The sequence below is a fragment of the Borostomias antarcticus genome, assembly GCF_949987555.1.
Source record: "Borostomias antarcticus genome assembly, chromosome: 7".
Taxonomy (NCBI): domain Eukaryota; kingdom Metazoa; phylum Chordata; class Actinopteri; order Stomiiformes; family Stomiidae; genus Borostomias; species Borostomias antarcticus.
In genome coordinates, this window is record NC_140240.1 from 10,743,814 (window position 1) to 10,771,633 (window position 27,820).

At 47.9% G+C, this 27,820-nt stretch overlaps 1 protein-coding gene across 1 annotated transcript; it reads right to left on the minus strand.

Annotated features, from left to right (window-relative positions):
* Positions 1 to 10,888: 10,888 nt before the first annotated feature.
* Positions 10,889 to 27,386, minus strand: slc2a1b (solute carrier family 2 member 1b; the record flags this gene model as incomplete). Its single annotated transcript, XM_084441077.1, has 10 exons — positions 10,889 to 11,086; positions 11,431 to 11,634; positions 12,738 to 12,839; positions 13,034 to 13,138; positions 13,983 to 14,170; positions 14,571 to 14,733; positions 15,085 to 15,325; positions 16,008 to 16,168; positions 19,523 to 19,618; positions 27,369 to 27,386. The coding sequence occupies 10 exons, from the start codon at positions 27,384 to 27,386 to the stop codon at positions 10,889 to 10,891; spliced, it is 1,476 nt and encodes a 491-aa protein (XP_084297203.1).
* Between the last annotated feature and the right edge of the window lie 434 nt (positions 27,387 to 27,820).

Sequence of the window (27,820 nt, forward strand, 5' to 3'; positions counted from 1 at the left end):
GTAGGCTAGTAGCCTAAACACTGATTAGTGAAGTAGGGGAGTAGGCTATTGAGTGCTGTGTCCTAAGGGGGTGTATTTTATCGTCCTGTCATTCTCTTCGTGGTGCTTGGCCATTGTTGTCATAATGGCTCTGTAGTTTATTTAGTGTGTCCCTAAAAGCTTGGTTGTTTCGGCTTAAATATTGCCCTCTTATTCGCTCGCTCTCAAATTATTGGCCCTTGTTGATGTGTTTAAAAAAACACCAGTAGCCTGTATGTTTTTACATAAAAATGCCAATGCTCAGCGCCCTTCTGGTGTTGTGAAACCCATCAGGGCATGCTTTGACCGCGCACCCCCCAAAAAATCGTGCATGCTTCGTTGGTCCTGGCTTACCCGGTTCTAGGACCCACCAGACTCGACTGACCCCTACGTGCGTAGTTTCTCTCCCTATCTGCGTGTGTGTACGGGGTGTGCGGGGGGGTTTGGGGGGCATTGGGAGTAATAACAATGTTGGAGAAGACCCTGTGCAAGACCCCACGGTACGCTACTGCATTATAGACAGACAGTCCTCATTACAATAGGAGTAGGTCACTTCAAATCCTATAGTAATTAATTTTTGTATAGGATGTGATGCACCAGTCGCTCTACGCCTATGTGGTTTACTTTCAGTGATTTGACTGACTATTGACTGGCACAGCTTTAGGTGGTGATGGAGAAATCAGCTTAATGTATTGATGCTTTTTTGTGCGTGGCTGTAAGCCAGCGCACCTAGTATAGCGTTTGTCCGGTTATCACTCCCTCCCTCCCTCCCTCCGTTACTGCGGACAATGTTGGCCTGCATTTCTCTGTTGGCACCACAAGAGGCAGTAGTCCCAGCACACCAAAATCAAGAAGGACACCAAAATCAACCCGCCGATCTACACTGCACAAGTAGAGTAGTGGTGAGAGCATTGGACTCCCACCCTGGAGACTGGGGTTGAAGACCCGGTGGGGATGGCTTTATGGGACTATACCCCAAACCTCCACATGTTCATCCTTTCATTCCAACCTTTACCCCTTGCCTTATAGATCAGATCCTGTCCAAACCTCAACCCATATTCTAACCCCAACCCACACTAGGGACTGGAAGAAGGACACCAAAACCCACCAGCCGATCTCCACTGCACAAGTAGAGTAGTGGTGAGAGCATTGGACTCTCACCCAGGAGACAGGGGTTCCTGGTGGAGATGACTTTGTTATCATCAGTGTAACTGCTTTAGCCACTGACCGCTACCATTAATGTTATGGAAGTTGCTGCTAGTTGTTGTGAGCCCATGGCCTAACTGGCTATCCCGCTCTTATTGTGCTGGATTAGCATTGGAAGCATTGGAAGTGATGTGTCCAGGTGACAAGACCCATCTTTATTTATCAGACATAACCGTCCTACCAGTCCTGCACAGAAACAAGCCAGTCAACACTCATAAGCCAGGCTGGACCTGGCCTGGTTTCAACTTTGGTATGGAATTGGTTAGCGAGGATCGTGGAATTTCACTGCTGGTATTCACAACCAATGTCTGGTATTGTGACATACCTAATTGACAGATATTTTAATTTATAGTTGAATGTCAGTCTAAAAATCACATGAAAATCACAATTTTACTTAAATCATTGTTATGTGCACGTGACTGATGGTCGCTTGGTTTGATGAAGGAGGCAGCGCGCCTGCGCTCCCGTTGAAACAGTGATAGTAGCATTGCTGCGCGAAGTTGATGATCGCTGAGTTCAAAGTTCAGTTTCAGAGTTCACAAGTTGCAAATATCTCATTCAAAACCTCTGCTCTCGCCAGAGGTGGATCGTTGAAGAGTATTTTCCTAAGCCCCTGTGTCGACTCAGAGATCTTAGGTAGCAGTCCAGTATGGATACAGGCTGATTTTATCAACCGGCACAAAGCTTGGATCCTGGGTCATGTGTTACTTGGAGAAACACGGACCCTGGCAGTTGAGGGTTACAAAAGAAATCATGAAAGTGCACGAGAGGACGAGAGCCCTGTCTGATCCCTTTTTAAGGAGCAGAGGTGAGGTGTGTCCTGTGGGCATAGACAGGCACCCGATTGGTGACTTGGTATCAGTCTGAAGCTAAAATCATGAATCAATTGATTATGAATGTTGTGGAAATGTAATATCATCCGTTGAAACCATAACAAGGATATGTGATGATTTCTAGACTCCTGAGCTCAGCATACTCAGCTTGGCTCCTGTTTTACGATGGTAGCAGGGGCCACTGGGTGATCCAAGTCACCAATCGGGTAGCTGTTTATGCCAACAAGACACACCTCACCTCTCTACTCCTTAAAAAGGGATCAGACAGGAAGTTCTTTCTCTCGTGATTTCTTTGGTTCCTCAACTGCCAGGGTCTGTGTTTACTCCAAGTAACACATGACCCAGGACCTAAGCTTTGTGTCTGGCTGGTGACAATCAGCCTGTATCCTTGGAATTCTGGACTGCTACCTAAACATCTCTGTAGTCGACACAGAATCTTAGGAAAATTTCCACCAACTCACTTCAAGCGATCCACCTCTGGCGAGAGCAGAGGTTTTGAATAAGATATTTGCAATTTATGAACTCCAATGAAACTGAACTTTGAACTCCGCGAACATCAACGCTCGCGAAGCAACGCTACTATCACTGTTCCAGCGGGAGTGCACTCGCGCTGCCCCCTTCATCGAACCGAGCGACTATCAGATCATGTGCCTCCTCTATTCTTCGAGCCAACCGGCCAACAGCTCCGGACACCACGCTTTCAAACACACCGCTACTAAGGTTGTATCCATCAGTCTCCTTTGATTGTGGTGTGAGTTGCCAAAGTGTTGTTTAAGGTTAGAAGATTTAGGATAGCCTGTGATGACATCCATGACATCATTATTTTCATTTCTGCTGTGTTTTCATATTGCCACATGTATTTTTCCATCTATTATTGAATTGTGTTATAATATTATTTTGATAATTGATTAGTATAACTTCAATAAATATTATTAACTTTTGACCACGTCCGAGCATCATCACATTATCTTAGGTCACTTGATTGAGTCAAGAACTCCTCCTGCAGACTGAGATTGATAATGAAATTAGACTATTGATAAATGTTATCTTGTTTCCCTGTACAAAAAAGGGTGGTGCCCCATATACGAGTTGATTTAATGCATTAAATCCATTTTCTTCATATTTGTGATAACCGCGGTATAATCATAAATTATACCAAGTCATAGTCATAGTTCTAACCCTAGAACACGCTACACCTGATATTAGAGCTTCCTTCTAACCAGAAATCTCAGTTTAACTGAAATAACGCTAAAATGATTGAGCATAATACAACATTTTTGCTCCATATTAACCAATACCGTCTTAAGAAGGCCATACATATGTGTTATGAGTTTGTCTCTCTATAGTGTTTATTTGGTTCCTACAGGTCTTAAAGGAGTGTAAAGGGAAAATGCATGTTTAGCCCTCTTTTAAGGGCTAAACATCTATCTTTTAATCATTTTAATCATCATACAATGGTTCAGATCAAAACTAGCACTTTTGAGAAAGTCTGATAATTGCTCTACCACCGTTTTGGTCATACAAAGGATGTGGGTGGGCATCTTGAAAAATCATTCAAAAACATGTTAAACTCTCGATTTCAAAGACAAGAAGCTCACTGAGGGGGTAATGATCTGAACCATTGTATATGATCATAAGTAATCTTAAAACAGGGCTAAACATGCATTTTCCCTTTACTACTCCTTTAACTTGTCTCTGGTAGAAGATAACCAGGCCAAGGTTTATCACACGGTATGATCCTTTGCCAACAAATATTGTGGCATGTATTTCTATATAATTTCTGATACATTCGAATATATTATGTTTGAACTATTTTGATTATTATTATTTCAATTGATTTGAGTAATTGCTTTTGGTTTAATTGGCTGCTGGGGCGCACCACCATATGGGTGGAGTCTATATAAGGGTAGTCAGGTGAGGAGTAGGCAGGCACCTAATGGGTTCATGGTTTTTTACCAGGGCAAGAGAGGCAGCAGGTAGCAGTTTCCTTTTGTCTGCATGTATGCCTGCTCTTTGTGAATAAACCACCCAGAAAACACAGTCAATCACTGTCTGGACAATGGACTTTCTTCTCCCTGCTTAAAGTCGCACTGAAATGAAAAAAGCATTCTGTCCCATTTTGGTTCACATAATTAGTCATAGTGTTCACCTATTCAACGATGTATGCCAAAAAAAAAAAATAATTCTACTTTTGTTGTAATCTTATATCAAAGTATATAATTTCTTACTTCCTGGAAAACGGTAAGTCACGTGCAGTGACGACAACAGGTGCGCTCGACTGAATGCTCCTATGCCTTATGCTTTTAAATCGAGAGTTTAACATGTTTTTGAAAGATTTTTCATGGTGCCCACCCACATCCATTGTATGACCAAAACGGTGGTAGTGCAATTATCAGACTTTCTCAAAAGTGCTAGTTTTGTCAATGTTTTGATCTGAACCATTGTATATGATCATAAGTAACCTTAAAACAGGGCTAAACATGCATTTTCCCTTTACTACTCCTTTAAGTCAATAATCTGCATGAGAATCCACTGTACTTGGGAGCTTCATGACTGCTTCAACTTTAGGACAGGTCTTCAAACCTAACATATGCTCCAGTATGAGAGTCCTTGCTGGACTAATGTATTGCTTTATTTCACCATGTATTAACTAATGATTAACATACAGTCAAGGGTTGGTAAATTTATGATAATGATAATCTAATGTTGGCATTCAGAGGGGAGTAAACTATTGTTCAAGAGAATAACTCAGTTGTAGTGTTTGTTTTCATTTGTTTGTGAGATACAGTAGCGGTTAAAGCATAGGACTCCAACCCGGGGGACGTGGTTCAAGGCCCCAGTGGGGATGACTTTATGGGACTATACCCCAAACGTCCACATGTTCATCCTTTCACTCCAACCTTTACCCCTTGCCTTATAGGTCAGATCCCGTCCCAACCCCAACCCTTATTCTAACCCCAACCCACACTAGGGACTGGAAGGACACCAAAACTAACCCACCGATCTCCGCTGCACAAGTAGAGTAGTGGTGAGAGCATTGGACTCCCACCCAGGAGACTGGGGTTCAAGGCCCTGGTGGGGAAGACCCATTCATCGTTTCACTCCAATCTTTTTATCCCTTACCTTGTCCAGAAACAGAAGTTGAACCAATTGCAGCAAAATAGCTAACGTTACAGGAATCATCAGTGTAACTGCTTTAGCCACTGACCGCTACCATTAATGTTATGGAAGCTGCTGCTAGTTGTTGTGAGCTCATGAGCTAACTCGCTATCCCGCTTTTATTGTGCTGGATTAGCATTGGAAGCATTGGAACTGATGTGTCCAGATGACAAGACCCATCTTAATTTATCAGACATTATTTCATGTCATTTCAATTCACAGCTATTTCAGTGGCGTGACTAGCTTCCGTTCGACCAGTCCTGAACAGAAACAAGCCTATAGGGGAACCGAGCTGGAGAGAGAGAGAGAGAGAGAGAGAGAGAGAGGAGGGCAGGGGGAACAGCTGCAGAGAGAGAGAGAGAGGATGGTAGGGGGAACAGAGCTGCAGAGAGAGAGAGAGAGAGAGAGAGAGAGAGAGGAGGGCAGGGGGAACAGAGCTGCAGAGAGAGAGAGAGAGAGAGAGAGGAGGGCAGGGGGAACAGAGCTGCAGAGAGAGAGAGGAGGGCAGGGGGAACAGAGCTGCAGAGAGAGAGAGAGAGAGGGAGAGGAGGGCAGGGGGAACAGAGCTGCAGAGAGAGAGAGAGAGAGAGATAGGAGGGCAGGGGGAACAGAGCTGCAGAGAGAGAGAGAGAGGAGGGCAGGGGGAACAGAGCTGGAGGGATCAGGTGTCCCCTCTGGGATCAGACAGTCTCTGACTGTGGCGTCTTCAAAGTCCGCTTTGAAGCCAGAGGATCACATCTGGCCACACACAGAGATGCACACATACACACACACACACATACACACACTTTTCAGTTTCCCTGGCAACAGCTTGAAGGCACTCACAAATCAATAAGGATTTAAAATGAATAAAAAAGATATACTTATATTTAAATAGCCTGTGGATGGGGGGTGGGGTGAAGCCACCAACATCACACATTTCTCTCACAAGCACAGCAGTCGTAGATACTGTCACTGGTGTTCAGAAGAGCCATACGAAGCAGCACCGCACACTAAGGTACAGTATCACAGGTCTAGTATCACACCAGGACTGAGTGTGACCAGAGTGTGAGAACGTTCTAGAGACGGTGCCTACAGCACCAAAGAACTCACAGCGGACTGGTCAGCGGTCTCTCCTGTGCACCTTAGTTTTTATTGATTAAAACATCCAACCACACAACAGCATCATACAAAATTAAAAATTAATAAAACTGAACTTCCGAACCTGGGTTTTTACAAGAGATCTCTCCTGCTGAGAAGTCTCTGACATTCTCCCATCAACAACATACACACAGGCGCAGTTACACGTTTATTGCATACTACTACAATTTGGAGGAATATAAACACAAAAAGATTAAATAAATTATCTAATAAATACACATAGGCTATCTTTTGATGGTTCGTGTCGAAGCCGACATAGGATTGTGTTATCTTTTACAGCATCAACAGGTGTGTCTACTATATCCAAGAAAAGATATACAGCGGTCAAAAAAAAATACAACAGCTAGTGCTATTCATCTCTATCAAGCAGTTTTTAATGTAAAATATTTTCTACATTTGGGTCCTCTATCATCTAATATTTACAGTAGATCATCTGTTGCCGTGGGGGTGAACAGTAGGCCTATTCTTGGCTTCAGTTAGTTGGTTTCTTGAATGTTGTTGTTTTTCTTGTGCCAACAGGCTGTTTTACACATAATGCCCCTAATGAGTGTAAAAACATGAATACAACACCCACTATTGTCATTATTACTGGGATGTCTGTGTTTCAGAGCGTTTATCTGCCCTCAGAACAGCCCCAGCCACGTCTTTGGTGCCTCGACTTGGGTCTGACTGTCACGACGTCGGCTACGGTGCGGCAGCCGCACACTAGCCGCTGTAGCCAACAGGCTGTGAACTCGCAGTGCTTTTCCTACATAGACATTACAGTATACACATACACCGACATGTGAACACACACACACACACACACACACACACACACACACACACACACACACACAATCATGGAATGATTACAATGGCTATTTTGTTTTTACCGGGTTCTGTTGAGACCAGGCACATATATAAAGAGTATAAACCAATCACGTTCTTCTTAGCATGGTTTACAGAGACTGCTGCTGGTGTGTGATACAGTATGTGTCTCTGTACTCTACATATTAGCCTGGCTGTTTCATTTCAGACCAGTTAAACACAGATCTCATGTCAAGTAATCTTATCAGCAGTATTTCATTCTCTCCTCTGTAACAAAAAATATAATGTCTTTTGTAAAAAGGTGTTGAGCTGTGTTTCTTCTGTATGATCTTCAGTGATAAAACGACTAGCATTGTGGATGCCAAAGTGCTGCTAACATAAGAGACATTTTCCTCAGAAACGATGCCTCTGACAAAAGGTGACTTCTCAGAGTGGCACAGCAGTCATAGACAGTAACTCATACATCAGGAAAGATACAGAAATCAGCAATCTTATCGAGTCATCTATACAAGTTTGTCAGGTAAATCAGCACTACACAATCCAACAAGCAGCCCATATACAGAATAGGCTAGGCCACTCTTATAGTGAACGCCATCCTCGCCATCCACACAGAGGAGGATCACATAGGGTATTCAAACAAGGCCCCCACGTCTAAGAGGCCTTTAGATGGGCTACAGCACCCCCCTGTGGTTGCAGGCTGCAGGTGCATGTGCCCACTTGTCAAACAGAGTGGACACTGCAGGCCAGGTTGGGGGGGGGGGGGTCAGGGGCATTGGGAGGTTGAGCCCGGAGTATCAACAAGCACTTTCATAAAAGACAAAGTAATGAGCCCATAGAGAAGGAAGTAGGCGATCGCAGATGTCATACATTTTCCGATTCTACCCAGAACTACTTCTGAACTGGGAACCCTAGCAAAGCTAAATCTGAGGTCCTACAGAGGGCCACATTCAGTTTGGTCCCTGTTTGAAAAGAGGCGTCCTTTTCCATGGAAGACAAAGCAAAGACAGGAACAGAGAGCGGTTTACATTCACGCGGCTGGAGTTTGGCACGGGTTAGTCTTCCTGGACCTAGATTATAGGCCTAATTCTGAAGACTGAAATGTCAGAGATCTTCTTTAGGTAGTTGTTTGTAATCCAGGACTAGGTTTAATCTTAATCTGGATCCGAGGAACCCATAAGGCTGCAAAGAGAGTGTGAGTTCTATGATTAAAATGCTTTTCTATTTTTGGACAGGCCTTTATTTTTACCCTTTTAGAAGATGCTGGTTTTGTCATGGTTCCTTTATTTTGCATAAGTTAGTGTGCGGTTTGACTAGCTGGTGATTCGTGTGAAACGTCAGATGAGTGGCTAATCAAAGTCGCTGTCATATTCAGCACCCTAAAGGCAAGCAAGGCTGATCTGAGTTAACAACGTCTCAAATAGCCCCACGATTTAATCTCTACATACTCGGCTCTCTCATCTTTTTTGGCATGTTTTCTGGCAATGAGGTGTGATAGCGCCGTCTTTTTATTTAAAAAAAAAAAAAAAACCTTCTATTACTACTACTAACTGCTATTCATGATTTAATCTATTTCTTTCTCCATCATAAATATCAGGTTCTCAGGTACTGAACTCCTAACAGTTCCAGAAGCCAGGACCAAGAGACACGGAGAGGCAGCTTTCAGTTTCTATGCCCCCAACCTCTGGAACACCTTGCCAGAGTACCTAAGAAGGGCTGAAAAAAAGGAAATCTTTAAGCGAGATCTCAAGACGTACCTTTTCAGTCTAGCCTACAATCACTAGCCAGGACCTAGAGACACAGAAAGGCAGCCTCCATGCGTGTGAACCCCCGTGTCTGCTGTGGATGTCCAGTACAGCCACTAACCCTGTCCTCCTCCCTAGTGCCTCTCCCTCTTATACTCTAAACAGGTCCTGTGGACTCCCCCTGTCTCCTGCAGGCCACCCTGTAGCAGGTGTCCACCTTATGGTTCCTGGAAAGGCCCCCTGCCCCCTCGTGAATAGCTCTGTGTCGTCAGCTGTCCGTAGCCAGCCAACCCCACTACTTTTTACCCTTGGCTCTCTGCTTTCTGTCTCCCCACCTCTGCTTTGCAGCATTCTCTATGAGCCTGTTCTGCTAAGTGCTTACTGTGCTTTGTTATATGACTCACTTAAATATCATATTAGAGACTACAGGGATAGACAACACCTAATGGCCTAGCATGTAGGCAACTTCTCTGTAACTACTTGTGCACTCCACTGTTAGTCATATCTCTCTTATGAAGTATTTAGCCCATGTTTACTGCTTTGTACATTCATTTTTACAGCTCACTTTTCTGGCCCCCAGGTGAAAGTTTTTTTGCTTCCCTCTGGAATATGTAGGGGTGGGACCTATGCCCACCCCCCCGATTGCTCTCTGTAAAGCGCATTGTGTTGCCTCTTGTGTATGAAATGCGCTATACAAATAAAGTTTGATTTATTTGATTTGAAATATATTCTCTTACTGACCTTTAAAAATGATTAAAATCTTGTCTCAGAGGACATAGTGAGGTGGTAAAAACATATTTGCACGCCGTTCGTTCCCATCAGATCACCCAGGAAACAAACGGGCCGACAGTGTCACACACACACCCGTTCCAGGGAAGAGGAACCATTGGTTCTGATATCGTAGGACGGCGTAGCCTGGCATCGCCATCCCGATCACGTGAGGTCACGCTGTCCACCGCTCAGTCTGGGAACCCTGCCTTTCAGATAGATTTCCACCCCGACCCTGCCTCGGTCGGGCCAATCACAACCGTTTATCTAATATGGGGCAGGTTTTTGAGGGCTTTTGGTAAAGATGGCCGTCACAGATGTGGAATAGTCTGTTGGATCTGCTATCGTGACAGTATTAAACAACCAAGACGGTTGCTTTCTCTAAAAGTAGAACAAACAACTTAAAGATTTTGTTGATAAGAAAGCTGCATTTGTTCGACAGGATTTGGTAATTCACCAAATGGACCTGTTGGTCGACAAAAAGATGGGGCACAGGAAAAAGCCATGTTTTGTTGCTCTGATTGGTTGTAGCTCTGTCCAATTGCATCCAGAGGCATTTTTTGGCTCTGTTGATAACGCCTCTTTGAAATAAAAAAAATTAACGGAGAGTTTCCAGACTAATTCCCATTTGTGAATTGGTGCGGTGACGTGAGTGTGGAGGCGTGGCCACAGCGCTGCTTGCTAGACAGCGCATTGTGCTCTGTGATAAAAGCATTGAGGGACATAAGAAGGCGTTAGCAGGGAAATCCTGACTTCATACAGAAGCAGGAAGACAGATTACTGCATCAGAGGCAGAGGCACAGACATCTTAACGGAATAGCTAAAAGTAACAGGCGGAAGATTAAAAAAATAAAATCAAATAAAGGAAAGGTAACAGAGCATTTGCTTATAACACAACATTGGGGTTGACTGAAAAGTCCCACATCGGTCTTCCTTCTTCTACAAACCATTATCTAGCCCCAGGCTGCATCCTGCTCTACCTGGCTCTCCCAGGTCCCTGTGCACACCAAGTTTGTGTTGCGGGGAGAGGGAGGAGTGGGGGTCAGCGGGGGAACTCTTGAGGCAGGTGAGACTGAGGGGAGTGGGGCATGAGGGGAGAGGGGGAGGGGCATCATCATCTGCATGACGGACACAAGCGAAATGTTGTCAGTACTGAAAATGTTATGAGTCACTAAGGGGGAGAGGGGGAGGGGCGGGGCAGAGACGGGCAGCTCAGAGCGGAGAGTCGGCGCCCAGGCTGTTGAGCTCCTCGGGGTGCTTTTCGGCCCCGCCGGCGGCCGTTTGGCGGAAGCCGGCGGAGATCTGGTCGAACGTCCGGCCCTTGGTCTCCGGAACCTTGAAGTAGGTGAAGACGAAGAAGCTGAGCAGCAGGACGGTGAAGATGACGAACACGTACGGACCGCACATCTCCTGTACACGGAGAGAGAGAGAGAGGTAGGGAGGGGGAATGAGGAGAGAGACAGGGAGGGAGAGAGAGTGGATGAGGAGAGACAGGTAGGGAGAGAGGGAGAAAAAGAGGGAGAGAGAGGGGGGGGAGAGACAGAGAGCGAAAAGGGAGAGGAGGAGAGAGAAAAAGAGAGAAAGAAGAGAGGGGGAGAGAGAAAAAGAGAAAGAAGACAGTGGAGAGACGTTCAGAAAACAAAACAATCCACACAAATAGACATAACATTATAACTCAACCCCTTCCCCCAACCCCCCCGAGCCCCCCCCCCCCGCTCTGCTAGTCTGACGCCTCAGAACCAGTCCTCACTCACCAGCACATACTGGAAGCACATGCCCACTATGAAGTTGGCCGTCCAATTGGAGAAGCCCGCCACGGCGAAGGCCGAGGGCCGGGGCCCCTGGGAGAACAGCTCGGCCACGATGAACCAGGGGATGGGCCCCGGGCCGATCTCGAAGAACGCCACGAAACTGAAGATGGCCACCATGCTAACGTAGGACATCCACTTCAGCTGTTCCTAAGGGAACACAGACAGACAGACGGACGGAGGTTCAGCTGGGAACGAGATTCAGCTCCAAAGCAAAACCCTATATATCAATCAATGTCATGTTATGAAGATCAGGGTTTTTCCTGGCTCAGAGTGAGGCGGTGGTGGTACTGTAAGTGGGGGGCTGGGGGTCCTCCCCCAGGAAATTTTGGGCATCAAAAGCTTAATTTCCTGCTTTCTGGGGCATTTTCTATGCACTAATGTGTGTTTTATTAGCTTGTCTGCCTAACTACTGTATATTAGCCTACATTATCCAATTTCATTGTTTATTTATTTTTTAAATAACAAATAGCCTAGAACATTTATGAGGGATATCACTGAGTTTTTTTGTTTTTGTTTATGTCAATGAATGGAGAAGAGGCTTTACACTCCCATGGAGAAAGCATTGTCTGTTCGATAACTGGAGCTTCGTGAAGTCGAGAACTTTCGCGAAGTCGAGAACTTTCGCGAAGTCGAGAACTTTCGCGAAGTCGAGAACCTTCGCCCAGTCCAACCCCCGTGTTTCTGCGACCCTTCTAAGTCAAGATACGGCTGTTTAGGTGTTCAAACTTAAGACAGAGAAAATGTCCACACACTGTATGTAGCTCCCACGGTGAGTTTGAATAAACAGCCCTTCATAAACTGCCCTGTTTATTAAAACTCACTGTGGGAGCTACATACAGCAGACATTCTCTCTGTCTTAAGTAGATTTTTTTGTCGAGCACCTGTCACACCTTGTTTGATGTGCGTGCGTTCCTCTGCTGCTACTGTCTAGACATCTAAGTCACGGTAGGAAAACTAACTAGCGAATTGTCTGTGGAAAAAAGGTTGCACCATAACAATTATGTGCACTCACATAAATGCTCCCAATTGTATTTCAGGGTCGCACAGATTAGAAATGTACAAAAAATCACTGGAAAACGTCTTCTTTTTTACCTACTGTACTACGCAAAATGTGTACAGGTTGGCTTAGTGTTTTTTTTTGTCGAGAGCAGGAGGCAACACGAAATTTGACAGAGGCGGCCGCCTCGTAATAATCTATGCAGGAAGAACCCTGAAGATTGATAAGGATTGGTGTGTGTGTGTGCACCTACCAACAGAGCCAGGGCGATGGTCATGAGCACGGCAGAGCCAGCCATTCCCAGCAGGCCGAGCAGGTGTAGCGACCTGCGTCCGGCGCGCTCCACCACAAACAGCTATTGGACGGGACGGACAAGAAAGGGAGGGGACAATCACACTGACCAATCAGCACACCCTCCCAAACGAGAGCCTCTCCTACCTCAAATCAAAGCAAATCCTTATTTACAGTGCATTTAACAATAGTCTTCAAACACTTTACTCAGGTGAAAAGCAAGACGACGACAAACATATTCAAAATGGCCGCACTCACCGAGACCACGGTGAAGGCGGTGTTGACCACGCCGGCGCCAATGGTGGCGTAGACGGGCTGGGCCACGCCTGCCTTCTTGAAGATAGTGGTGGAGTAGTAGAACACCTGCCACACAGGTCATAGCTGGTCAGCGCAAGGTTTAAGGTTCAAGGTGGTTGGTTTGTCATTTAGCATAAGATGGGTACTATGTACAATGATATGCTTACAGTGTGAGAGTGTGTGAAGGTGAGTTGTGTGAAAGTATCTGTATGAGGTGTTGTATGCATGAGTAGAATACAGCATGTATGTGTTCAATATCTCTTGATTATATGTAACATAGCTTAACCATATCATATTTGAAAGTTGGCTTCCTTATTGCAACCATATTATTCAGCATGTCCCTTAAAGATGCAGTGTGTGATTTCTGGTGGCCTCTAGTGGTGAGGTTGCAGATGGCAACCAATTGGATACAATGACATGGTGGAAAATGGCGGCATCCAAAGACCTGCTCCCTATGTAGATATAAAGGGCTCATTCTAATTCTAAGGTAACGAAAAAATAATGATTCTTATTTTCATGGGATCATACACAAATTAAAACATACTTATGAATTCCATTTCTGCCAAGTCTACACAAAATTCTGCCACGAAATTCTACACACTGATCCTTTAACTGTATCGTATTTGAAAGTTGGCTTCCTCATTGCAACCATATTATTAATCCTTACAGAATGTTACTGCCCAGTAATGTGATGTTGTGATGGCCGCCCGTCACGGTGCGGCTACTCTTCGAGTCGACCTGTGCGTTTGGCTAATGCTAACAGAGCGCTAACGCTAACAGAATGCTAACCGCTAACAGAATGCTAACCGCTAACAGAACGCTAACCGCTAACAGAACGCTAACCGCTAACAGAACGCTAACGCTAACAGAGTGCTAACCGCTAACGGATGACGGTGAACGGCGGACTCACGGCGTTGATGCCGGACAGCTGCTGGGAGAGCTGCAGCATGATGGCGATGACGATGGGCTGGCGGTAGAGCGGCGAGCGGAACAGCTCGAGGATGGTCACCTTCTTCTCCCTCATCATCTGCCGGCTCTCCTCCTTCATCTCCTGCATGTCGGCGCTCACGTCGGACGTGCCGCGCAGCTTCTTCAGGACTGGGGGGGAGGAGGAGGAGGAGGAGAGAGAAGAGAGGAGGAGTAGGAGGAGGAGGAGAGGAGGAGGGGGAGGAAAGAGAGGAGGAAGAGTAGTAGGAGGAAGAGGAGGAGGAGGCAGGAGAGAGAAGGAAGAGGAGGAGAAGAGAGAGGAGGAGGAAAAGGAGGAGGAGAGAGAAGAGAGGAGGAGAGGAGGAAGGGCAGGAAAGAGAGGAGGAGGAAGCAGAGAGGAGGAAGAGGAGGAGAGAGAGGAGGTGGAGGAGAGAGGAGGAGGAGAAAGAAGAGGAGAGAGAGGAGGTGGAGGAGGGGAAGGAAGTCAGGATAAACTGTGTTTATTCATCTTCCACTATGTTGTGTGTGTGTGTGTGTGTGTGTGTGTGTGTGTGTGTGTGTGTGTCCTCACCGGCCTTGGCCTTGCTCTCCTCGTTCTTGTTGATGAGCAGGAAGCGGGGGCTCTCGGGGCAGAAGGGCAGCAGCACACACTGCAGCACCGCCGGGAGGAAGGTGAAGCCCAGCAGGATGGGCCACAGCGTAGCGTTCCCCATCAGGGACTCCATACCCAGCACCTGCACACACACACACACACACACACACACACACACACACACACACACACACACATAGACAGACAGAGACACATACACACACACGCGCACACACATGCACACACACACACAGACATAGACAGACAGACAGACAGACACACACACACACACACATACATGCACACACACACACACACACACGCAGACACACACACAGACATAAACAGACAGACAGACACACACACACGCGCAAACACACACACTCTGTTATGGCTCTTTCTTTTTTTGCTTGATAGGACGACAGGCCCAACAACCCCCCCACCCCCCACTCCACCCCCCCCCCCCATAACCCCGACGGCGCCCGGCGTCTACCTGGGCTATCAGGATGCCGACCACGATGCCCAGCTGGTGCAGGGTGCCCAGGGCGCCTCTCAGGGCGGTGGGGGACACCTCTCCCACGTACATGGGCACGAAGCCGGTGGACAGGCCGGAGTAGAGGCCCACCACGAAGCGGCCGATGATCAGCATCTCCCACGACGTGCCCATCTTGGAGAAGCCCATGAGGGCGGCGGCGGCGAACGCCAGGATGTTGGCGAGGAACATGGAGTTCCTCCTGCGGATCGGACATGCGCGTACGCACGCACGCACACACACACACACACACACACACACACACACACACACACACATCAGTAGTTTTCCTTGTACATGGTACAGTACAGTCCCTCCATCTTGTACATAAGACAGCTGACAAACATCCCTGAATCCATGTACAGCATGAGGGATTGTCCCTAAACTTCTCTTTCACACAAGTTCAGGTGGATGTGTTTAACTACGTAAGAGGAAGGGAGAGAGAGAGAGAGAAAGAGAGGGAGAGGGAGAGAGGGAGATGGAGAGCGGGAGATGGAGAGCGGGAGATGGAGAGGAGAGGGAAAAAGAGAGGGAGGGAGAGAATGAGAAGAGAGAGAGGGAGAGAGAGAAACACCCATCCGGATGCTGCAGTGTTGTTGTAGCTGTGGTGTTGTTGTAGCTGTGGTGTAGTTGTAGCTGTGGTGTAGTTGTAGCTGTGGTGTTGTTGTAGCTGTGGTGTAGTTGTAGCTGTGGTGTAGTTGTAGCTGTGGTGTAGTTGTAGCTGTGGTGTAGTTGTAGCTGTGGTGTAGTTGTGGTGTAGTTGTATCTGTGGTGTAGTTGTAGCTGTGGTGTTGTTGTAGCTGTGGTGTTGTAGCTGTGGTGTAGTTGTAGCTGTGGTGTAGTTGTAGCTGTGGTGTAGTTGTAGCTGGGCGGTTGTGGTTTACCTGCCGAAGCGGTTGACAAACAGCCCCACGGAGAAGGAGCCGATCATGCCCCCCACGGAGAAGATGGCCACGGAGACAGACCACAGCGTGGTGAGGGTGCTCTTGGTGATGGGCTCCTGGTAGCGGTCGAACCACGTCTCGTTCAGGAACATCTCGATGGTCTAGCGGAAGGGGACGGGGAGGATAACGGCGGTTCATCGTTGTGTGTAAAAAAAAACGCACCGTTCTACAGGCCGCTAAATAGCGGCGAGACGGATTCCAGTAAGAAGTTGCCGCCGAGGCAAACCGACAACTCGTTCGGACCTCAGGTGTTAACTAAGAACAAAGAAGCGTTTCTTTGACCTCTCCTCACGCAGGCTGTAAGCCCCGTCCGGGGCTGCGGTTCCGCCCTCTGGCCAGTAGGTGGCGGGAGTTGGGTACTGAACTGAATCCACCGGGAAGGAAGTGGAGAGGAGTGTGTGTGTGGGGGGGGGGGGGGGGGGGGGGGGGGGGTCGTTGACGTGGTCTGGTGTCGGGTTTCTGTTCTTTCCACAACAGTGTCTCTGGTATCCTCGGTGTTGACAAACACAGCCCTCCGTGCCTGGCGTTGGGCTGGCGGAGGGTTAAGTAGCTCAGCGAGACTGGAGGAATGTCTCCCCACCCCCCACACACACACACACACACACACACACACACACACAATCACCTTATCACCTTCTGGCTCTGGGGCGGTGTCATGAGTACACACACACACACAACCTTCCTCCCCCCTCACAGATGCCGGTGTCCCGTGTAACGTCATGTAATATCACCGCATGACCCAGAGAGGTTAATATAGAGCCGCAGATGTCATGCCCGACTCCGAGAGCGACGCTCGCAACGGGGGCCGGGGGGAATGGGGCAGGGGGCGGGGCCAGGGGAAGCGGGGCCAGGGGGAGCAGGGCATGGCCAGGGGGAGCGGGGCGGGGACAGGGGGAACGGGGCGGGGGGGCGGGGCCGGGGGGAGCGTCCCCGCCATGTCTTTCACGATTACCCCCCTAGACAGACGGTCCTAGACGTCTAGACGCTGAAGACGCCCGGTGCTCCTCCTTAACGGCGCTCTGCTCCTCGTCAGAGACGCGGAAGAGGAGTGTGTGTGGGGGCGGGGCCCTTGAGAGAGACCGTTTAATCTAATCAGAGGGACACTTCTTTTTGCGGAAGTGCTGTGTCACACAGCCAGCGACACTCTGCTCCTTATCACACAGGGTGTGTATGTGTGTGTGTGTGTGTGTGTAAATTAGTGGTAGGATCAGTAATATGTATATTATCTATTTCTTTGTGAAGCGCATTGTGGTGCCTTTGGGTTAAAATATGCTATATAAATAAATTTGTTTTGATCTTTGTGTGTGTGTGTGTGTGTGTGTGTGTGTGTGTGTGTGTGTGTGTGTGTGTGTGTGTGTGATGATGGCAGAGGATCCATATAAATTGAAGTAGCCCGAATTGTAAATCCTACTTGACACCGGGTATCAAAGTTCAGTTCTAATGCTGGTGTTAGACAGAGCTCCGTTCTCTACAGTACCTGTGGCCCCTCAAACAGCTGTGGCACTGTGTGGAGCATGTGGCAAGAGTAGTCGTGTGTGTGTGTGTGTGTGTGTGTGACCTCAGCTGGGACTGGTTGGGCGGGTGGGAGGACAGGTTTACACTGGCTCAGTGTGTGGATGTCAGCAAACCCCCCCCCCGAAAACAGCTGCTTCCACCTCACCACAGCGCTTTCTTGTGAGGGGTCTAGAACGCACAGAGCACTGACATGTTCAAGCCTAGCTTTCAAAACATCAAAGGCAGAGCGCCCCCCTGTGAGGTCTGTGCGTGCGTCAGGTAGCGAGGCTGGGAGAGCAGATGGAGACAGAGAGACCGTCCCGCCAGTAGGTCTCTCGTCAGCGTGGCGTGAGGAACCGGCTAATGCCGGTTCGAGGTCAGAGGTGACAGAGCCTTTGAGTCAGTGGCACCTAGATTGCAGAACGCTCTTCCTCAGGAAGCCGCGGCCTCTGTGGGTGTTTTTGAGAAGCAGCTAAAGACGCTTCTGTTTAGACAGCCGTTTATCAAATTAATTTGACGTACGTCTATGACTGTTGTCCTATTTCCTGTGTTTCAATTTTATTGATTCTTTGTATGTATTTTAACCTGTGTGAAGCACTTCATGTCCTCTCTGAGAGAAGTGCTATACAAATAAAATGTACTTACTTACCTACTTACTAAAGCCTGTTCAACCATGCGCCCTCAAGAACACTGATCCTCCCCTGCTGGTTCACTAGAAGGTCCCAGCAACGGTCAGAAGAAGACCGGGAGTGCAGCCTTTGTCAATTATGGCCCGAAGCTATAGAATACAATACCTATAGATATCAGAGAAGCTGGCTCACATTTAAAAGAAACCGTCTTATCTTTATCTTTTATTGTTCTATCTTCCATATTATTTTTCCTGCATTTTGTTCATTTTATGTCTACTTTTATGTGAAGAATCCTCTGTTGTAAAGCACTTTGAGCTGCATTTATTTGTCTGAAAGTTTTATTCTTATTATTATTAAAGAGGTGTTTGCAGTAGGTGGTCGACTTCAACTTTATTTCTCCCCGACATGGGGGAAAATGATTTAGAGTGTGTTTGTTCGCAAGTCAGAGGACCCGAGATGGAACGCAGTGAGGGTTGAGATGATACTGACGAGCGACACGGTGATACCTGTTAACCCCCCCTCCCCTCTTCCACCAAGTGTCTCCACGTGTCCAAGGTCAGGTAGGAGGAGCCCAAGTATCCAGGCAGCGCACCTGGAACTGGGCGTGTCCAGCTGGTCAACCGGGGCAGCAGGCCGACGCTCTGTGGTTCAGTCCAGCCTCTCGCCCGGACTGTGAGGTCAGAACCACCGGACCACGTGATCCGAGGACCGCTGCACACGCTCGGGATATTGTCGGTTTAAGTTGAGTGTTAAAAGCAAAAGAATGTCCAGCGAAACCAGGTTCTGGGGCAGAGGGAGTCCAGACAGCCATGGTTGTGTGTCAGTGGGTTTTTGGATAAGATTGTATAAACTCGACTTTCCTAAAGGGAAATGCCAATGATTTGATTACTGAGATCAGATTCTCCCCCGGTCTCATCTGGAGCCAAACAACTAGACTCTTTGTTCCTGCGCTGCCTCAGTACGCTGTCAAACTCGGCCATCTTTGGGCATGAAGCCCTCCTTCCACAGGCGACACACATAGCCTCTAATGGAGAGAGAGAGCAAGAGGGAGAGAGGTAGAGAGAGAGAGATAGAGAGAAGGTGAGCGAGACAGAAAGAGAGCGAGGCACAGAGAGAATGCACGACAGAGACTTGGATCAGATTCGCAGAGTTATTATTAGCCCCTCCCATATGTCATCTGTTCGCCAGGGAACATCTTGAACATCCAGGTCCTCTTAGCACAGGGCAGGGCAGTCATGGCGTCTAGCGTTTAAATAACCGTCTCTCACCCAGAACCGCTGGAGACACACCGCCACGGGCCCTGCTCGAATAACAACCCCCCCTGTGACTCACCAGCTGAGGGGCGTTGATGACACCCGTGTTGTAGCCGAACTGCAAGGAGCCAATCACAGCGGTTCCCACCGCCAGCATCAGCTGGAATGTCACTTGCTGTGGAAAGAAAGAGGAGAAACAAGGAAGTTCCACAGAAATTCACCGCGATTGCACACAAACACGCACGTACACACACATACGCACACAAAAAACACACACGGACAAGGACACACACAAACATATGAGCAAACACGTGCCAAGCGCACGGACGCACACACACACGCATGCGCTCGGACACGCACTCGGGCACGGTCGCACACACCTCTCGTTAACCTCTACACACACATACTTGCATCGATACTAACTTGAAGCAAGAGAGCAGCGTGGAGACAATGCTAGGCTAACCTGAATACTCCCAGAGTTCAACGCTCCCAAATGGCCACAGACACAATCTAATGTCTACTCTGGTGACGCGACACACAGTACGGTAACGTCTAGGCCTCACACTGCCGTCAAAGAAGTGACGGTACCTCAGCACGGGAGATTATCCATAAACAAAACCTCCTGATTGGCCCAAGTCAGCTTGTTATGGACCTAAGGGCTTGTTTTTGACTGTGCACCAACAGGATGAATGACCTGTGTGACACGAATGAAGAACAGGGCCTATATCCCTTCTTAAGGGAAACGGTGGTCCTTCTCTGCTGCCCCCCCCCCCCCCCCCCAAAAGTAGGAGGGTTTGGGACCAGCCAGGATAGAGGCGGGGGAGGGAGGGAGGTTCAGGTGGATGGACCTGGCCCGGGGACGGTAAACCCCGGGGCATTAGGACCACGCGGGCCTAGGGTCGGTCGAATGGCGCGCCCGCCCAAGCCAAGCCTCTCTCACGGGAGGGGGCAGGGAGGGGCCGGGGAGCTCCAGTCATTGTCCGGCGAAGTTCCTGTTGTTCCAGAAATCATTTGACAGGCTTGATCCCCCGGCTGAGCCTCCAGACGGTGGCTGCCTGGCGACACGCTCTCCTCGTAGCGTCCAGTCAAACGACCACCACACACACGCACACACACACACACACACACACAGCCCCCTTGCTGCAGCTGTAAACTCCCGATGTAGAGAGCTCAAATGAATTACGCAACTTCCATCTCATGAGGAACAGTGATGCACATGCATTCAGCCCTGTGTGCGTGTGTGTGCGTGTGTGTGTGTGTGCATGTGTGTGTGCGTGTAGGCCTATTTGCTGCTGGGCGTTGTCTATCTGGTGTCTATTTGCTGTCTCTCTGGCCGTGTCCGAATGTGCATACTGCCTACTATATAGCGTGCAGTATGCAGTATAGTAGTGCATAGTGTCTGTCGTGTCAGATGTCGCGCTAGTGACGCCACGGCACCGAACGTCAGCCTCGGCGGTTCACGCCGGTTGCCACGGCAGCAGAAATCCCATGACGGCCCATGTTATGACTAGGCCCGGGGCCTACATTCCAACTGTAATCTGAACTTTAAAAAAAATCCAAAGTAACCTTGTCGTCATTTATTAGGCTAGTTAGTTACAGTCCAGTCCTATACTTAAGAAGCAGACCACAGAGGCCTCACTCAGCAAGAAGACCAAGAGACGGAAAACATTTTATCATTCTGCATTGTGAAAGGAATGTTTTAAAATGCTTGAGTGAGGCCAAACTGTAGTACAGTTTCTCAGACAATGCTACTTGCTCAAGACTTTTCTAAACAGCTAAACATTTTTTTGAGTTCTGGAATTTCTTCCGCCTTGGCTGAGGGCTAGGAGGGGGATGGGAAAATTGGGAGGGGGTGTGCACGCGTGTGTGTGTTTGGAAACATTGACTGCAGCGCACTCGCTTACACAGACCCTAAACTCGAGCCGGTCGGAGAGAACTGACAGCCCGCCCTAAAGTTGCAGCCTGAGCCAATGAGCAGGCTCGGACGCTACAAGTCATAGGGGGGGTCAAAGAGTTCGTTGTAAGGGAGCTCATAGGCCCAGCCCAGGATGTGAATTCACACGCGCACGCATCCACACGCACACACACACACACACACACACACACACAAACACTGTTGTATCTGTGGGTTAGGATTCTTAAAGGGGCAGAATTTCGTCTGAGTACCAGTAAATTATGTCAGTGACCTGACAGGTTTTGCCTCCTTCTGTGGAACTGGATGAACTAACGTCAAATTAAACAGAAGAGCCCCGGGCAGACACCTCCCGCCTGCTCTCTCTCACACGCACACGCACACACACACTATGCTGTCAGAAAACATTTCAGGACTATTCACCTCACTTAGGAGACAATAGAGTCCCAGCCCGTGGCCCTCAGGCTACATACAGCAGTGTATTGTTTAGTGTTTGTCCTGCTGTTGAACCAGCTATGCAAAAGGCCTGTCGCCGGAGACACTCACCACCCTTCTACTTACCTAAGGAAATAGATAATGGCACGTCGTGTCGGGGACGAGACCGTCACTACGACAGCTATCTGACACGGCAACCGAGCCAGGAGGCCACATGGCCGGGGGATCTGATGTTTGACAACATCGCTGCTGCGAATGCAACCAAACTTCCATGCAAATGCCTGCTGCTCTCTCCCTCTATCTATCTCTCTCTTTGCATCTCTCTCTCTCTATCTATCTCTCTCTCTTTCCACCTCTCTCTCTCTCTTTCTATCTCTCTGCCTGGGCTGTTCATGAGATGGGAGGGGGATTTCAGCCTAGTCACAGTGATGTGGCCACAACACTTGTGCTTGTTTACCGTCTGGCAAGGCCTTAAAAATGCCCTCACATCAACACAGGAAGCTGCTAGCTGAGACAGGTTATGTTATCACATTATCCACGTTATTTATCAGGTTATTCACATTATTTAATGTGGAAATGCAATTATAAACTGTATAACTAGCCCAGAATAAAGTGTGCTTAAGAAAGCAAAATATTTAATTTAGGTTAAGTGGTACTAAATAGTCCTAAATAAATAGTGTCAAAAATCGGTTGTGCATTTAGAATGGAAGTATTCATGTATAACTATGTGCTGTAGATAGGCTATTTACATTGCTGTCTACAACAGAGCACTCTAATGTGTAGGCAGCCTATAAAATAAAGCAGCAGATGGAATATGAAAAAGGAAATTGAAAAGCAAGGCCCACTAAGCACTCCTCCCCCCCAAAGGAGTCTGTTGGCTGCGACAGCGGAGCTAGCCTAAATGTTTGCATTTCAAACATGACTCATGGAGTGTCTCCACAGTAACGAGGTGGCTCATATGAGGCTTTAGCAAACAAAGACAAGGTGCTCATCATATCATATAATACAACCACGATCGCTCTTCTGCTGGCATCATATCATATAATACAACCGCGATCGCTCTTCTGCTGGTGCACTCGGCAGTGCTACGAAAGGGTTAACATTGCTGGTCCTTCGGAACAGGAGAACAAGGCTGTTTCAAATGAAATATAGACCCCACACACACACGCACACACACACACACACACACACACACAGTTCAACAAGGAAGCAGTCTGATGCAAGAGACCCTCCAGCTCCGTGAGCACGCCCAGCTGAGGTGAAGAGCGATGGCCAACCTGCTCTTAAAAGAAACATGGAGGGTTGGATGGGTCCAGACCAGTATGACAGGTATGCAGCGCTCTGGACTGGGAGCCTGGCTTCAGAACCAGGCCGGGTTAGAGCACAGTCTCTGCTCTGTGAATCTCAGGACCAGAACCAGGTTATACAGCCTCTGCTCTGTAGCTTCAGAACCAGATTAGGTTATAGCAGACTCTGCTCTGTGAATCTAGACAGAACAAGGCCAGGTTATAGCATACACACAGTCTCTGCTCTGTGAATCTAGTTTCTAACCAGATGGATTATAGCACAGCCTCTGCTCTGTGAATCTAGCATACACACATTCTAGCTGGGTAATTTCCAAACTCAAACTATTAGTCACAGATTCTGGAAGCTGGGTGAGGGCAGAATCATGTTCATATCCTACCCTGCTAGGCTATATCCTCAACAGGCCTTCATGTCTGGTGCAATAGTGCTGCTGTCTTGGACCTTGGGCTTTCTAAACCTATGCCCTGCCCTATGTTAACAGTCTCACCCTGTTAAATAAAGGACAGGCCTGCATAAAGGATAGATGCCAACGAAATGTAGCCGAACTATAACTTAGTAAATCTAAGCCTGGGAGAACGTGACATTCCCCAACCTGGTTATGTTGACTGCCTGTAACACCCCCCTCCCCTTCCACCCCCCGAAAAAAAACAGTACGACTTCCTGTTGTACAATAACACAGCCACATCTTCCCTTTTTAGGGACACCTGCGGTGTTATTCAACCAACTGACCCAGCTAAGATTTCATATACTGTATGATGCGGTGAGACACGTGATACCACGTGTCATCAGCTACTACTACGCCCACACCGGTTTTAAAGGTGTCTACGATGGGGTTGATGCAAGAGGGACACATTGTCGTAAGACAGCCTATTGATCCCCATCAACACAATACCATTATGGCAAATTTCCCCCACATGGTCTGTGAGTGATAATAAGTTAAGATGAGATATGACTTTCGTGTCCAACCAAGGTTGGAAATAGGCTATGTCTTTGATCCCAGGGCTACAACAGGAGAACATAAAAAGCAGCACCATACTCACTCACATTCCACAATAATACATCGCCTATAAATTCCACAGCATAATGTTAATACCTAGCATCACTGGAGGCTGATCGCACTAAAGACGAAGGAAGAACCACTCTGCCGTTTGGCATTCTGAAGCGCCCACCGGAGGCAGAGGGGAATTTCTTAAACCGTGTGTGTGTGACAAAGTTACGTCTAGCAGTATGAATCAGACAGGATAAAGTCGGTCAGCCAACCTCGAGGTCAGAGAGGAGTCGGGCTTCCCCTGATCGCCCTGGATACTGCGTGAGGGAGCAGAGAGGCCTCCGAAAGCAGAAGCCGCCTGACAGGCATGTTCCGGCTCCCGAAGAAGCAGACAGACGTCGCTTCTAGGCTACGGACAAGCATACATCCGTATCTGATTTGATCCAACTGATTGTCTGTAGACGCTATACTGTGGAGTAGGGTTATTTAGTGCAAGCTAAGGAGGTGGTTCAAACGCGGTGAAGAACTGAGGAGTGATTCAGAAACTAACAGCTGCTTTCTACGTACACGCCAGCTCAACATACCCACCCCCGACCCCAGTCATCTCCTCCACATGAATAGCGAGCACTAGGGGAGGTGACTAAGTGTGTGTACAGTACAATGCCGCGCGCGTTCTCACGGAAGTCAACCAGGCCCTGCGGTTCAATTAATTAAAACACTCCGGGATCTCCTAATCCTATTACAGAGAGAGAGAGCTCTCGTTACGGAGAGAGCACTCGTTAGGGCTCATTAGAGCCTTCTGACGGTTACAGCGGAGGACAAGGTGAAGGGGCAGTCAGGGGGTGGGGGGGCAACCTGCACCTCCGTGAGAGAGCGGTGGTCGTATGGATGGAGATGGATTCCTTAACCCTTTAGAAGGAACCCCCCGGCTCGGGGCCGGACCGTCAGCTGTGTGTGTCGGGAGTCAACCGGTCGGTTCCATTCAAGATGGAGCGGGGCAACTGTATGCCTGACCCTAATTATTACCACTCGTTACATCTCTTGTTCCTGGAATAATATAAGGACTCAAACAAAAGTATGTTGTTTATGAGTGAGTGAGGCCCTAAATGGGCCCACAACTTAAAACAGTTGATGAATTATGTAAGGCTGTGTTTTGATGGGGGGGGGGGCGTGCAATTAAGGCAAAGAAGCTTGTTAGTTGAGTGCCTGGTTTATACAAAGAGGAGTGCCGAGGATAAAGTTAAGCGTCCTCTGTGCTGCCCAGTAGGAACACTGTGCTACCTGAACAGGTGACCAGTAGGCCTAGACCCAGACTATTACACGGAAGAAGCGGGGCAACGCCTTGATTGCCATGGCACAGGATTATATTGCCTCTGTAACAATGCTGGCATTCATCCTAGTACATAGCAAGCCACTGACATCTCACACAAATAATACACCGGCACATTCTTCCTTGTCGGTCTTGCTGTGTGTTCAGAATATGTTTATTGTGTGTTAACTTTAACCAGGGGTGACAGCTTCTTGGCACCCCAGCCGCAGTTTTACCAAGACGCACAGGCGTCAGAAAAAAAAAGCTTTCACTCATTGGCTAGCTGAACCCTGCCTGTCCGTGAAAACGCACGCACGCACCAAGGGATCACAAACACCAGCCAGGTTTGCAAAGCCTAACCACGAGACGCCGATTAAAACACAAATGTTCTGTACATGATCGCTTAGCTCGGCAAAGGTAAGCTAAGCCAGGACACACGCTTACGGCTCAGGCCGTCGGCCGCAGAAACACACTGATGATGATGATGATGATGATGATGGTGGTGGTGATGATGATGATGTGAGTGGCTGGGAGAAAGAGTGAGTGGGAAAGAGAAAGAGAGAGAGAGGGTCGTGGTTTTGAGTCTGACCTCCCCGGGGTTCTGAGTATTCCCGAGACAGGTCTTTCTGACCATCTGCAGGGCAGCGTTCTCAGGGACAGCAGCACAACCATTCCTGTCAACACCGTGACCTAGTGCTACTATCTGTAGGCAGCTATCAATCTGAAGGACGGCACACTGTCCCTCGCTGCTCCGCAAGCCTGGCGACCGTGCAGATCGAGGCTCCAAATAGGGGATGGGGAGATAGAAACAACAACAGCGATGCTCTTCATGTCAACTAGGAATGCTAATAGCTAAACCTAGCCAGGAAGTGGAGGAGATAAGTTAGGAACCACACAAACAAAACATCAGGCAGCAATATCAGAGCCTAGACGAGTCAGGATTCTCTTTTGAACAATAACCCCCATGGCCTTTTTCAGGTGGAGAATAGCCTAATCTGGCAGTGTGATGCCTGTCTTCCTGTCCTAAAAAAACTCAACTATGCCTCAATTGTCCTAACAAGCTCTCAATTGAACCATATTCGAGAACTCAGTCACGGCAATACTAGGTTGACAGACTAGTAGTTCAGAAAAATACTTACTTAATACAGAATTATTATTCTTTTTCTATGCCCAGTGACATATCACCTGATGGCACGAGATCGGTTAACTTTAATCGAACATGTACAGATATGGAGAAGTTTGAGTGAGGGCCGAGGGGTTCAGTGAATCGTCTTGGGCAGCGCCACGTCCGTACCCCACGATTCACCAAACCCAACCACCCTGGCAGATACCGACCTACACTCACTGCACCGCCGTCCGGAATCTGACAGATGATTTCTGCCGCCCCACATAAGGCAAGACACTTGTCAAAAGGTAGCTTTAGCTAACGTTAAGTTGTGACAGCAGAGGCTACTGATAGAGCATACTATCTGTGGGTTAGCTAGATGATCTGAATGATGATGACGAACCCATATGACTAGCTTGTAAGTTACTACTATAGCACTTATATTAGTACTATTACTATAGCACTATTAGCTAACTTAACTAACGTTAGCTATAAAGTTAACTATCTGCGCTCTTGAAAGAAATGCGTGGCAGCCTGGCAGGGTTAACGTTCTCAACTAGTCAAACTCGTTTTTCAACTCGTCTAGACCAACTCACTTCTACAGAGAGGTGTAGAAGGTGTAACTTAGCTAGCTAAATAGGCTGAGTTCATGAATGCATTGTCTAGCTTGATAGTTCATGAATGCATTGTCTTTGACGGCAAATAGCATCTTTCGCGCTCACTGCGTGTCTCTCTCTCCATCCCCCCCACTCTCGCTCGCTCTCTCTTTCTCTCTCTCTCTCTCTCTCTCTCTCTCTCTCTCTCTCATTCTGACACACACACACACGAACACACACACACACCCGTAAAGAAACACTCCGCTCGACACTACCTTGCCGCCTGAATCCATCAGGGATTGTTGGAGTTGCTGGCAATCTTGGGAAAAAGATCCTCTTAGAATAATTCTTGGATCCCAAAGAGTTCACAGTTCATTCCGATGACAATCTTTTGCTCCTCGAACACAGACTGTCTGGTCTTGCCGGTAGCTGCTACATATACTTCCCTTTAGCCAGGCGGTGATAGGCTGACGCAAGAATTTACTCCAGTCTTTGGAGGTGTGCGGAGGGGCACGTTTCTATCTCAGACATCCCATTGGCTCAGATGAGTTACGCTTTTAAATAATACACACGCCTGTTCTATTAAATCTCCTCCCCAACACGCTCTAATGCTTAGTGAAATAGCCAGTTCAATTGTTAGTATGATTTAATACTGTAATATACTAACTACAGTTATTACCAGGTCAGAGACAGTGGATCTTGTACACCCTCACCACCCTTATCACTT